Below are 14,731 nucleotides of genomic sequence, written 5' to 3'. Positions count from 1 at the left end.
CTGCTGCCACTACCGCTATAACTCCTGGCGCCCATTCAGAGGCTGCTCCTACCACCTCTGCTGGCCCCCACATGGGAGCTTCAGGCTCCCAGCTCGCATGGGCTGAGCGCCACCAGTCCTGCTTGGGGGACCTGGCAGACTAGAGTAGCTCTCCACCTGCCGCTGGGCCAAGGGCAGGGGCCTGCTCCTGGGTAGTAGTAAACCATTACTAGGTAACCATTAAGGGTGATGGTAACTGTTTAACTGACGACTTGTCAACATCCCTAGTGTAAACTGGCCTAGCTCCACTGAATCTATGTCATTGACACAATCTGGCTCATTCTTTTTAATGACTGCTCCTTGGGAAAAATCGATTTAAATTATGTGGGCAGAAGAACAGCAGCTTCAAATTAGTGCCAGAACCCATGAAAGAAGTTTGCAAAAATCTTCACCCCCTTTAATCAATCAAAACATCAGAAGCTCAGAAAATTACTGAATCATTGGCTGGGGATTTTGCAGGGGTAACAGCCTTTTAGCTCTAGCTGAATACTTTCAGGGTGTGGCTTGGCCAGTGGTAACAAAGTCATTGCCATCTGACAGCTCTTCTCTGCCCTTGTGAAATGAGAAGAGCTCTTAATAGACTACTCAGACTCAGGGCCTGATCCAAAGCCACTGAGTGTTTCCATTGATTTACATAAGAATTAAAGCAAGCCCTGATGAAGGCGGAGTCTTCATAAGGTTGAGGTGTATAGACAGGGCCACATTAACAGGAATCTACTGCTGCTGGATGGGTTATACTTCTTCTGTGATCAACAGTCAACTTCAGTTTTCTGTAAGAATTTAAATCTCCAAGACTGTCAATGTGGAACTTTTCCTGAGCACCCAGAGCTGTGTTTTTGTGTCAGCAAATCTATCACAAAGGACACAGTTGCTTATAAAAAAGTGAACTATGCTTACCTCTGCTCTCTGCCTTTTACATTAATCAAAGGAAACCATGGTCCTAACAGTCTGTAGAATTGAAACATGAGTGCATTGGCAGAGTGGAAAATGAGATATGCAGTAAGCATTGAGGATAGTTTCACATTAAAAGCAAACTTCCCCATTAATCCTCTTTCCAAATCCTGGGTACTTATGGCCTAGACCTTGCAGCCTGTTGAACACTGCTGAAAGAAATCTAGAGAAGCAAGGACTAGCACCTGACACTCACATTTACTCCACTTCTTGGTAGAGAGAAGCTTCCACATATCTCTGCATTATTATGAGGACTATGTTCAGTAATGTATGCAAACCTCCATTGCCATACTGAATGGAGACATGGTGAGCAGGAGATAAAATGGGTGTGTCCTGGCCAGAGAGAGTGTGGAACCGCAACTTGGACAGTGAAAGCCAGAGATGAGTGCAGCAGCTATTAGGGATGTGATTGGTTAACTGGTTAATCAGTTAACGGGCAAGTACCACCCTTATTGGTTGATGCTTACTGGTTATAAATAACTGGTGACCTCACTGGGCCCACTGTGTCATGGGTGGAGGATGCTCCAGCCAAGCCACCCTGACCAAAGTGTGGTGCTGTGGGCCCAGGCCAGCCAGAGCAGTCCCTGATCATGGACAGAGGGGCACTCCAGCCCAGCCTCCTGCCCACCCCCATTTAAATATTTAACCAGTTAACCCAGGGGTTCTCAAACTTTGTGATACCGCAACCTCCCTCTAAGTTGCTCATGACCCCCTGGGGGGTCAGGACCCACGGTTTGAGAAGCGTGGAGTTAACCGATTAAATGGGATTTTACATCCCTAGCAACCATTATTACTACTAAGAGTAGTGAGTTACTTGAGTGTGCTAAAGAGCTGCCCTTAAATGTAACTGAGAGGTTACTAGAAAAAAAATGTCCCCCGGGTTTAGAGGAAAACAGTATCTCAAAGCCAACTGCTCAATGTCTCATGACATGTACTAGCCAACATGGTTTTGACATCCTATTAGCTAATCCCAGCAGCTCACTTCACTTTATTAGACCGTCAGTTAGAAAATACCAGGTTTACCCATACTTCCAGTTGTTCACTGCTGCTATTGCAGAACTTTCATCCAAACCCCAGAGCAGGATCAGGCTGTAAGATCTGGCTGACCTAGAAAATCTCTGAAGATATGTGGCAAGTCTGGTCAGCTTTATTATAGCATTTCAATAGCACAGATGGTTTGGCTTTTAATTATTTGTTGTTATATAAACAGATAAATATGCTTCTGACAAATATTCTCCGGCATGTATGTATGTAATATCAAGGCGGAATCAAACCTGAGACCTCTGGAGCTTACTACAGGTGACCGTACAGCTTGAGCTAAAAGCCAACTACTGCTTAGCTAAGGCTGTAGAGGAGATGCATTCTTTTTTTCTATAAGGGCATGGCTACACTGAGGACTAAAGTCGAGTTAAAATACACAACTTCATCTATGTTAATTGCGTAACTGAAGTCCAAGTACTTTAACTTGACTTTTGGTGCTGTCTACGCAGCAGGAAGTCAAAGGAAGAATATTCTTCCTTTTCTTCTCTTACTCCTCATCAAATGAGGGTTTCGGAAGTTGGAGTAAGAAGCACGTTATTTCGAAATTATTTTGAAATAACGGGCTTACTGTGTAGATGCACACTGTTATTTCAAAATAAGCGAGCAGTGTAGACATAGCCTAAGTGGTCTAAGCGCAACACCCAGTAGGTGTGTGGGTTACATATACATATAAAATACACTTCCATACTTTTTTAATAACTTCCTTTCCTTAGTGCAGAGGCTAACTTTAGAAAAAGCTGCATACTTCTTAGCAGAAACATTGAGTAGTTTGAGCTGATTCAGGTTTTTTTTTCCCTCCTCTCTCTCTCTCTGCACAGTAATATCCTGTTGTAAGCACATGAAATGACTTACTTGAAGGATGAAGGTAGATAATATCTTTTACTGTAAAGTCTCTAGGTTGAACTGCTTTCAGACAGTCAGCGATCAGACTAAGTAGCAAAACCCAGGCCAGGGTAGGCCAGGATTCCATTGCAGAGTGGGGCCTCACTCATATGGGTTTCTAGGGAGCCTTCTCTTTATAACCAGAAGAAAAATGCACCTATAAAACAAAGAAGAGAAAGAAAGAAAAGTGAGAATATTTCAATTGCTATCTTGATAAACCATCCAAGGGTGGATCCTCATCTCAGCACAGACCAAGTAACCAAGCTAGGCATAGGGTTGCCAGGTGGCTTAACCAAAAATACTGAACAATCCCTCCCTCCACCACCCCAAAAAAGAAAAAAAACAAAACAGGGAAAACATTCTGTTGAGGGGAAAAAAAGAGGAGGGGGGTAGACCAAAGTTGTTGGGGAAAAAAAGGACCCCAAGAGTTAAGCAAAAACAAACAAACAAACAATAAATTAATTAATTAATTTTAAAAAACCCAGCATGGCCCCTTTAAGAAATGCCTTTGAGGCTTTTTGCCAGTGGCCATCATGTTTTCCTGCTCCAAACCAGAAGACAGCTCCCCTGCGGAACCAGGTAAGCGGTGTAGACCTGGAGGGGCCTGGGGGTTGGGCCCGGTTGCTGAGTGTGTGTAGGGTTGCCAGGTGTCTGATACTTTCACCTCCTGGCAGGGAGAAAAAAAATCAGAAAATACTAGACATTGTAGGTGTCCGGTATTTTCTGAATTTTTTTACCGGACATGAGATGAAAATACCAGACTGTCCAGGTCAATAGCGGACACCTGGCAACCCTAGCTAGACATGGGAATTCTGCAGGGCAGGAAGGAATTCTATTTGAACTCTAAGACCAGAGTTGCAGTAATCCTCCTCCCCTTCCTTCAATCTATCCTACCCTCTACACCCACCCTTCTCTCAGCTGAGGCACAGATATCTCTTCAGAGCTGTACTCTGCTACAGGCAGCTGTGGAGTTGAGTCCTGACTGCAACAGAACCTGTCTAGCTGAAGTGCACAGATTTTTGAGCCGAGATCTGAGAATTTCAACTGCAATGATTCTAGTGGTGTCAGCAAACTTGAAAGATCAGATGGGAGAGAATTTTGCCTGAGTAAACAGGACAGCTGTCCAAGTCTCTGGCTTCTGCAATACTACAAAAAGGTAAGTTTAGGTTTCTTGGTAAAATTCCATGTGGCCTTTATTTTTTGAACAGGATTACTACCATCTCATGAGAAGCAGTCGCATGAAAAAATCCTAGTGTGATTTTTATCGCATCTGAGTTATAATGAAATCTAACTAGTTCTGTCTTGGAGACCATTGGAAAAGTGCCAGAGTTAGACAATAAGAAATCCAGTGAGGAAATTCAATACAAGATTCTTGTTAACAGTGTGTGGTCTAAGGCACATGGGAGCAGCTTCTCTTCATACACCTGTTCTTGGGAAACAGAAGTGCTTTAGGGCTCAGTGTAAAGAGACTGACTGTAGTCACCAATAATATATTATCAAATACAACACAGCTCTTCTCATATCCTATCCTCTCACTAAAAACACAGACACGAGTCATTGGCTCTTCTCTCCCTATGGAGTCATGTTAAAAACTAAGCATCTTTGTCCCAAAAGTGGCTTCTCATGATTCTAGCCACAATTCAGCAGAGCAACTAAACAAGTGATCAGATCCTTTGGACATGCTTCAGTGCATTGTTGACTCAAAGCCTCCAGCCCCATCTTGCCTTTGCAGTGGCCTGGGACCACAGGCAGTCTCTGAAAATGACCTCCTTTTCAGGCAGGAAAACAGCTCGGTCTCTTTTGGCAATAGACTCACTTTCAGAATCTGCTAATAATCAACCACTGGAAAAGCTACACATATATTTCCAGGTTTGATAATACTACAAGTAGTACTGCTGTTCAAAACATAACAGACTAGATTCCCAGGTGTGCCCAGAAATGTCCTTGGTACATCTGTAGAAGGGACAGTGTTAATTTTACATCACTGTTGCACTACCTCCCATTCCCCAATCCTGAAGGTCTTGGGGGGACAAAAAAGCACAGTGCAAGTTAGAGCAGACTCAGGGTTATTCCAATTTGTACTAATGGATAGTGGCTCCCAATGGAATAAAAAAAGTCACACTGCACACAGAATTCTGCTGGAGAGAGGTTGAGAGAGAGAATGAACTACGAGACAGATGTTAGTCCCATCATTTAATGCTCTCCTGGAAGCACTCAGATACCCCACAGTGATTTAAGAATCAGAACAGCAGAGGAGCCAAGATGTTGACCAGGACAAAAAGACACATATCATCATCTCTCCTTTTCCTGGCATGAACAGAGGTTGGAAGAGGGCAGAGGATGGCAGCCGGGTAGGCCAAGAAGGCCTGAGGGCTAAAAGGGAACTGGGCATGGACTAGACGCAGCCAGCATGACTGATGAGAATTCCCCTGTGACAGGAGAATCCTTAGCTAATGTTCATTCCTCTCTGCACTACTGACTTTTGGGCCTAAGATGGGAGCCAAAATTCCTTCTTGTTTTGAGAAGTTTCATATAGTGCAAGACACGGGTGTTTATTTTTATAATCACCCTTAATCCACTCAGAGCCCACAACACTTCTCAATTTTTAATTATCATAGGCCTGACCCTTCAACCTTTACTCTAGAAAAGTTCCAACTGCAGGGTTTGGACATTCTATATATATCATGAAGCTCCTTCAGAAGGGTGGGGGGAAGTGCTCAGAGAACTCTGCGAGACAGAACACACCGTTTCTGAGTAATGATCTCCTCAAGCGAGGGATGTTTCAGATCTCAGAGAGATGGCCTAGAAATCTCAGTTTTACTGGCTGTGCAGAAAATGCAGGGCTTAATCCCATGGATTTTACAGCATCGGCTAGGAGAGAAGCACACTCCACGTTGTACTTTGGCAGCACAGCTATGTTAGAACCTATAGTACCATTAAATCCCTCTGCCAGGCCTGCACCTCCTCAGCCATGCCCTGGAGTGGGAAGTTATGAAAGAACTGCTGGGTGCACAGGGGAACATCTTAAGTAGACTGGCTGCTCCCTAGCTCCCCTCCTACTCCGTTTCTACACACCTCACCATAGGCCCCTAGCTGAGCGGTGCCCAAGTGGAAGTGTTCTCTGAGCATCAAGTGAGGAAACAGAAGGTGGGCAACATTAGTTGCCTTTTCACTCTTTAGTTCTTATCTGGGCAGACTTACTCTTTTGCTTCTGTCCATGGTGCAGAAGGAAGGGGAGTATAGAGCCCATAGAGGTACCTACATACACTTTAGCACAGAGTCTGTATCCAGCACAGATCCTAATCAGAGAGGCAGGGGACAGCAAAACATTGTGCTGAAGTAAATCCAAAACCTGCTCTCATTTGGAGGTCACAAAGCAAGTCAGTGGTAAAGAGGGTATTAAAGCTCAGCCTCTCTGGCTTGTGGTCACACTGTGTTCACCTAAATTCCCTCTGTGTTGTGTCAATGTTAGCCAACCGAGAGGAGGAGTTTAGGTGGTTGGATTTTTTTTAGGGCACCCCAGATGGTATCAACACTGGCCTCCTGAATAGGAGATCCATAGCTCTTCTCACAAGTGTCAGGATTTTGGCTTTAGATCTAAATTATACACATTTAATGGTCATCACAATATATTTGCTGCACCATATTTATAGTGAATTGTCTACTGCATGGCATTCCACTAACCACAATCCAAATACCTTCCATATGAATGACAAAACAGTTTTACCTTAATAGTGTCTTTGAACATTATGCCCATGTGATAAGCAATATCTCTAATAGAACACTGTACGAACATGACATGATTCTCATCTCGCCCCAGTTTTACTCCAGATTTATGCTAGGGTAAGCAAGAGATTCACTAGATTTATTTTCATGTCAATGATTCTGCATAAAATGGACTGAAAAATCTCACACCTTTCAACTCGATTGAGTTTTCCATTGCGTTATCTCTCCTAGCTAACTTTTTATGGAGGAAACAGGATGGGTGAAGCTGTTTGTTTATTCAGACTGCTGCACAGTTGACGGCATAATGCAATGATTTGGTATTTTGATCTAAGGGCATATCAGCAAATGCAGTGCATGTGTTAAGAGCAATGTGATAAGGATTAATGGGTGGTCTAAACTATGATCCCAAGAGACACATTTCAGTATTGAGATTCCTTCTCTGCTGCCTCATTTTTCTTATTGTACACAGATCATGGAGCAGAGTGAAGCAATTTTAGATTCAAGTTTCTTCTCACTCCTCTATTTGGTTACCACATCTTTGGTGATGCTTAGATACTATGAAGTTGACTTAAAATACTCCTCTCTGGAGCATTCCGAGGCCTTATTACTGTTTTATAGTAATGAGTATATCTATATTTATATTACATTTAAAAGACAGTATAATTACCCTTTGGGGGGGGAGGGGAAGTGTCCCTAAAGGAAGGACACTGATTTCTGCAGCTTCAAGAGCACTTGTTTCTGTTCTTTAGGAGGTAGCCCAATGCAGTAGTACTCTGGCATATTTAAACTAGCATGGGGCCAGAAAGGAGAGGTTCAGATGTGAGAAGGGGCTTGAGGCTGGGTTTGGAATGTAGGTGAGGGGGAGGGCTGGGGGTTAGATCTGGTTCAAAGTGCTAGGGCACAGACTTACCTTTGGTAGCTCTCAGACAGCAGTGCTCTCCCTGGCTCATACTATAGCACCACTTCTGGCTCATACTACAGCACCACTGACAGGACTTTTAATGGCCCAGTCAGCAGGGCTGACCGAAGCCACTAGGGTCCCTTTTCAAACAGGGGTTCCAGTTGAAAACTGCCCACTTGGCAACCCTTATGTGGCTATGGACGTTTCTCCTTGCTCAGGACCCTCCACTCCAGCAAAGTTCATTACCTGTATCTGTACAGCATTTATTACCATTCATGACAAACCTAATGCTAGTGATAGGGTTGCCAGATGATTTCAACAAAAATACCGGACACACTTGATATTACATCACAATCTACATTACATCTTATTTAGACAATACCGGTCATTTACATTTTCCTTAAATTTGTTTCCCGAACAGAAAGCACAAATACTGGACTGTCCAGTTCAAATCCAGACACCTAGAAACTCTAGCTAGTGAGGAGGGAAAACTTGTACTTAAACATTCAGAAGGACAAAGGAAACCTCTGTTTTAGTTTCACTTTGCTTGATATGTTTCCCTTACAGAGAGACTCAAAATACAATGTAAAGGAGGAAGAAGAGAATCTTTTAAATAAAGTTAACCCTATTGTGTTAGTTTCACAGTTCCCTGCAATCGGATTGGTTTAAAGAGGGGGGTGGGAATCCGGGGTGTACAATAAGTAATTTCTGTTAGTGAAGGAAAGAGAACCTCTCTAAAAAAAAGCAAAGGAAAGGCAATATTAAGATAGTGGGGGTGGCTGGGTGAGGAAGGGACAGAAGTTGAGGCTGCCATGTTTGCTATGGACAGACAGATGGACCCACCTAAGGCCTAGGCTGGCAAACCAAGAGCAGCACATTGAGGTTTAACCACAGTCATCAGCCCCAGAGTTAATAAGCAACAGAGATATTGTGAACATTGATTAAACAGAAGCACTCAACTTACCATTCACCACTGTTTTTTCTAAAAGGAAAAATAAATGTATCTATGAAACCCCTTTAAATATGTACAGGCAGTCCCCGGGCTACGTACAAGATAGGGACTGTAGGTTTGTTCTTAAGTTGAATCTGTATGTAAGTCGGAACTGGTACATATTGTAGGGGAAACTCTAGCCAAACATTTCTCCAGAGCTCAGTTTTATTCTCCCACACCTCACTTCTCTCAGTCCTTTATTCTCAAGCTGAGATGTCTGTTGAGAAAAGCCGCTCCGCGTCTCCCTGGTCTGCTGGGGAGGGGGGGCGCTAGCTTCGCGTCTCCCTGGTCTGCTGGGGGGAAGCAACTAGTGCGGGGTTGCCTCACCCCGTTTGTAAGTAGGGATCCGATGTAAGTCGGATCCATGTAACCCGGGGACTGCCTGTATTTCTCCAAAAGGTACATTGTATACACTTCATATTGTATGCAGATATTTTCCCTAAACAATTTACAAATTTTGATAAAGATTTTTTTAATTGATTGAACATCCTTGTTTGCCATGATGATGTTCCAGAGGTCACTGTATAACTTTCATGTCTTTCTCTTTAACTCACTGTGCGAGTCACCAGGGGTGTGCACAGGATAGCCATTCAGATGAATATCAGAGGGTTTGACGTTCAGTTATACTCAGATTTGGAAATGGCCTTTTCATTAAAATGGCATGAAAGCCATAACAATGAGGAAAGCAGACAACAGGCCTATATGGTGCATTAAGCTTTGTTCCTGTAACCCTGAGAAGGAGGAAATGCCAATTTCCATTTATTTTAGTCCACAAATGCATATAATCCAAGTCACAACTAGTAAAAGAAAGGAAATAAAAATGAGCCCCCTTGATTACATGAAAGAGAAGAGGGGGGAAAAAAATCAAACAGTTATACTTGGTGTTGTTTGGGATAGTATAGCCTCTTGCCCTGCAAGCTAAGCCCTGATTCAGCAAGGTACTCAAGCACATGCATAACTTTCACATACTTAAGGTTACTCACATGCTTATGATTCATGTGGAATCAAGGCCTAACTGACTAGCTGCTGGCATTGATACACTGATCTGAGACAAAGGAAATCAAAGAAAAGAGAATGTGTAACTGCATAATAATATAAGCTGGGTAAGAAAAAGACAAAACAGCTTGACCATGCAAGATACATTAGGGGAAAGGAGAGGAAATAGGGTGAACGTATTCTGAGGCAGAGCTGTGCTAATGTATTCCCCAACATACCCCAAAGCCAGCACCCAGACAGACAAGCCAAACAAATACCAAGTACAAACAAAAGTATAATGGAAACTCAGAGGAATATTTATGTGCTTTTTGCAAGTGCACTGACAAACACACCCCAGTAGAGGTGCTAGCCACATATTTAAGCCACTTGACCTCACTCTACGCTCTGCTACACTTCTAATTGGCTGTCCATTATTTCCCACTTTCTCTCTCTTACACACCTTACTATAGTTTGGGCAAAGACATTCTTTTGCATCTCCAGATTGGTCTATTGCCTACCCCTAAAGCCATTGATCAAATTCTTCACTTTTTAAAAAAGGTGTATTTAAGGGTTAAGAAAAAAAAACACATTTGTTTTAAGAAACTGTGATACAATGAAATATAGTTGATTCATATGTACAAGCAGAAACTGGTTTTCCAGGACAAAAAGTAAAAACTCAAAAAAGAAATAGAAAAGGGCTATACATGTTCTAACTTGCCTCCCTAATAGCAGTTTATGTACATTTAATATCAGCTGTACAACAAAGATGCATAAGTAACAGTTTCTTTGTAGTTAAACGAATGTAGAAAAACAGAGGTATGGGGGATGTTCCTGGTATGTAAAAAGAAAAAAAATAGATACAGAGATGGAGTTTTTAGTATCTGAGATGCTTGCTGGTCTCTTTCAGCATAATCCAGAAAGGGCTTACCGCTTTTAGGCACTGATCAAAGTGTCTGGAGTTTAACATGCCAATCTTCCCCATAACAAGTATGTTCCAGATTTTTCTAGAACTGCTCATTTTAAGCCAATGCTTAGACATCCAGTTAGCTGCTAGTAACTAAGGCTACATCTAAACTACACCCCTCTGACGGCAGAGGGAGGTAAAAAAGGAGGAGTACAGGATCTTTCAAAACAGGGCATTTCTGTCGAAAATGCCTTGTCTAAACTGCCATTTTTTTCGAAAAGGGCCATTTCAAAAAAAAGTGGCAGTCGCCATTATGCAAATGGAGCATGAGATATTTAAATCCCCACTTCATTTGTGCTTTCAATACATCTAATTTACATCCCTCTGCCAACAGAGGGGTGTAGTTTAGACATAGCATAACTGATTGACAGTATCAAAAACTCAGTGACTGTCAAGACTTCATGATAATTTTCTACTGAATATCCAGGATACTCAAGTTCTGGAAACTATGCCAATTGTGTAGTTGTAATTCATTATTTATTTGTCAATGTTCCTTTTAATCTGTAGATGAGAAACAAAAATGATGTGTTGAAATGAATATGCAAATGGCAGTATCCACTTCTGTTTGAGAGGGATTTTGTTACAATAGAGGAGAGTTAGAAGGAAACTCCACGTTTCATAGTCAAATGCAAGAATTCCCAAACAGAACGGTGGGGAGGGGGACACTCAGTTATTATCAGTGTGTTGAATCAGGATATTTTCTGAATTAGTAAGTGCGTATAAATCAAAATATTATACACTTTATATAATTACTCCTATTTACAATGCGTATATTAAGAATACTCTTGTTACTCTCAGTTGACCTAATAATTAGAGTAAAATGCACAGTAATGCAATGCTTACTGCACTGGTTCTCAAACTTTCTTTTTTTGGCACAGATCCTTGTAATTGCTGAGGGTCTCAGCAGACACAGCATCCACAGAGCTGAGGCTGGGAAGGAGGAGCGTCTCTCCCTGGCAGCCAGGGCCCTGAATCTGGGGAGTCACCTCTTTCTGTGGCCACCTGAGCCCTGCACATCCCTAATTCCCCCCACCCAGGGCTGACCTTACCATGAGGAGAACTGAGGTGGCTGCTTCAGGTGCCAGACTGTGGGGGGGGCACCACTAGGACCCATTAGTGTAGAAAATTGTGTCTGCTGCTGGTGCATATGTATTCTCGCTGCTCTAGATGCACAGAGATGGTGGGCATGGGGGCGTCATTTGAGCTCCCCGCCTCAGGTGCCAAAATGTTGTGAGCCGGCCCTGCCCAACCCCTCTTTATACCCCACTGCCCACCTCAGTTACTTCCTATTCCAAGGCCACAGCCTCACCTTACATGTGCAGGTCCAGGCATCTAATCAGTAGAACCATGCTTCCTATCCATCAATTAGGCTGGCAGCCCTTCATTCTCTCGTTTGCGGCTGCCCAGGTGTGCACCATAGCGTGAATTATGCATGGACCACTTGAATGTTGCTCGTGGACTGCTCTTTGAGAATCTCTGGCCTACTGTAACAACTTAGGGAGTATGTGTACACACACATCCATAAGTAAAGATGCTCTTCTTATTTTCATGGCAAGGGATTTGTAAACCTATTGACTATTCCTAAATAAATAGTTTAAAAAATGTTCTCCCTTTCATATAGTTACAATATATGCACATAGATGTTTGATGTGAAATTTGTTGAAAGATATTTTAGCAAATACTTTTTTCTGCCAGAACAGTGAAATATTGCAAAAGTATTTTAAATAAATTATTGAGTTCAAGCTACAATTCATTAAATACGGGGTCCTTACTAGAATACCAAGATACATTCCAAAAAATGTGGACTTATAGCGAAACAACTTAAAGTAGGGATTTTTTTTCTTGCAGCTGACTTCTATTTAAGCAAATTGGGGGGAGTGTTTCGCACGACTTATAGTGGGGAACGAGAGGACTTTTAACACATCATTTCCTACAAACATCAACGACTTTAGTGTGGAACAGATGTATACCAGGGTGACATAGTGGGGACCCCCCTATATTTAAATACTATTCAACCTGCTCTCTGTTCTACCTTATATTATGTATAGATATAGATGAACATTTATGTAGAAAATGTATGAACTATACTGTATATTATACATTCTTAATAGTACTGGTTGAGAGTTTAACATCAAAACTACTTTTCATGGCTTTTCACTAAATTTTTGAAAAAAAAAAATTGCCCCTTTCCAGGGAAAAACATTTGACTTTTCAATGAAAAAACCCCAAAAAGCAAAAGTTCAGGCAAAGTTTTCAGTTTTTTGGCCAAAAACTTTTCAGGTTTATAATTTGTCAACAACAATCAAAATGTTTGGCAAAAGAGAAATGTTTTCCAAAATGACTTCTTCACTTAGAGGCCACGGTTGTTGTAGACTATTAAATACAACAGTCTTACTCTTTGGAACACAGCACTATATTTTTACTTTTAAATGAACACCCTTCCTTGAAAAGTTTCAGTAGCCTCTTGTGAGTAATAAAATTTGTGCATTTAACTGATGTAATAGAAAAAGGCACTGACCAGCCTGAATGTGTTATCTGATTATAATCAGAAGAGAGACAAGGGGGTGAGGTAATAACTTTTATTGGCCCAACTTCCGTTGGAGAGAGGGAGGGAGGGAGAGAGACAAGCTTTCAAGTTTACAAAGAGCTCTTCTTCTGTTCAATAATTAGGGGAAACAGTTCTATGGTATTTAGATCATACAGTCTGTTCTGTTTATAAAAAGGCTTGGGACACTGACACAGAAATCCTAGCTAACTCTTAATCCTTCTAGCCTTAAACAGCAGCACCTTTCATAGAGAAATGTATCTTCACTAATGTTATATGGATTTCTCCACCCCCACAATCCTTTTGCCATGACACACAGCTGCTGAAATGCACCAAGCAGCAATCCAACTGCTCATTTGTCAGATTTGATTAAGGTGGTGTCATGTTGTCTTCACTGTCACCAGCTCTGGAGACAATAGAATGTAGATGTACTTAAAAGAAATAGTGTTACAGACATTTTTATGTAGAGCCGGTGCCAATAATTAAACATGTAATTTTCAGAAACTGCAAACCTCTTAGAGAAGAGGATTACTGCACTGACTCTCACCATTCAGTCTGTCCTGAGCCTGACTCTAATTGTCAGTCATATATACACTAGCCGGCCTTTGCTGGAAATTGTAAAACTGTTCAAATAGCAGTACTGAATGAATTACTGCTGGTAGAAAATCAATTATGTCACAGTTTTAACAGTTTCCCCAATAGCCTGAACAATTCAGAATTAAACAGATGACTGTTTTCCTACTCAATATGCTCTTTCAATTTCTAGCCTTTCTTCTAATCCAAATAGAAACTCTCAGTAGGAGAGTCCCAAAAATGTTCAAATCTTTATCCAACAGTGTCTGAAAAAAAAAAAATCTAAATTCTTCATCAGCACTACCATAAGCTAAATAAAATTAGGATTTCCCATTTAGGCTACCAGAAAACAAAGAATCTATTCATCAACATTAGAGCATTTTGAGAAGATACAGGCAGTCCCCGGGTTACGTACAAGATATGGACTGTAGGTTTGTTCTTAAGTTGAATTTGTATGTAAGTCGGAACTGGTACATATTGTAGGGGAAACTCTAGCCAAACATTTCTCCAGAGCTCAGTTTTATTCTCCCACACCTCACTTCCCTCAGTCCTTTATTCTCAAGCTGAGGTGTCTGCTGAGAAAAGCCGCTCCCCATCTCTCTGGTCTGCTGGGGGGGAGGGGCGCTAGCTTCGCGTCTCCCTGGTCTGCTGGGGGGGAAGCAGCTAGTGCGGGGTTGCCTCACCCCGTTTGTAAGTAGGGATCCGATGTAAGTCGGATCCATGTAACCCTGCGACTGCCTGTATACACAAACACCAGTAATAATGACCTGGGGGAGTGTTGTATTCATGTAGATGGAATAAATGGGCCCAAAGAGTCAAAGGTATTACTGTAATAAGCCCATTACTGTCCAACAGTAAACAGTGTTAAATAAGTTTTGGGTTTGGTATACAGAGATCTCAGACTGCTTTATATGAATGCAAACAATTAAAAATCTTCTTTACCTTTAATAAAAGGTTCAGAAAAAAGAGGGGAGGGATAGCTCAGTGTTTTGAGCATTGGCCTGCTAAATCCAGGGTTATGAGTTCAGTCCTTGAGGGGGCCATGTAGGGAGCTGGGGCAAATCTGTCAGAGATGGTACTTGGTCCTGCCCTGAGGGCAGGGGACTGGACTCAATGACCTATCAAGGACCCTTCCAGTTCTAT

General features: G+C 42.0%; 1 protein-coding gene across 3 annotated transcripts in view; it reads right to left on the bottom strand.

Annotated features, from left to right (window-relative positions):
- LYPD6 (LY6/PLAUR domain containing 6) overlaps window positions 1-14,731 on the bottom strand; it is a 75,519-nt gene that overhangs the window by 17,595 nt on the left and 43,193 nt on the right. For all 3 annotated transcript variants that reach the window (XM_014574855.3, XM_006125633.4, XM_014574854.3), the window contains exon 2: window positions 2,884-3,070. In XM_014574855.3, coding sequence (XP_014430341.1) covers window positions 2,884-3,001 — 118 coding nt within the window. In that variant the 5' untranslated portion in view covers window positions 3,002-3,070. The remainder of the gene's footprint in view (window positions 1-2,883; window positions 3,071-14,731) is intronic.

This window comes from Pelodiscus sinensis, chromosome 7 (assembly GCF_049634645.1).
Source record: "Pelodiscus sinensis isolate JC-2024 chromosome 7, ASM4963464v1, whole genome shotgun sequence".
Classification (NCBI taxonomy): domain Eukaryota; kingdom Metazoa; phylum Chordata; order Testudines; family Trionychidae; genus Pelodiscus; species Pelodiscus sinensis.
This window is presented reverse-complemented; position numbering and strand designations above follow the sequence as displayed.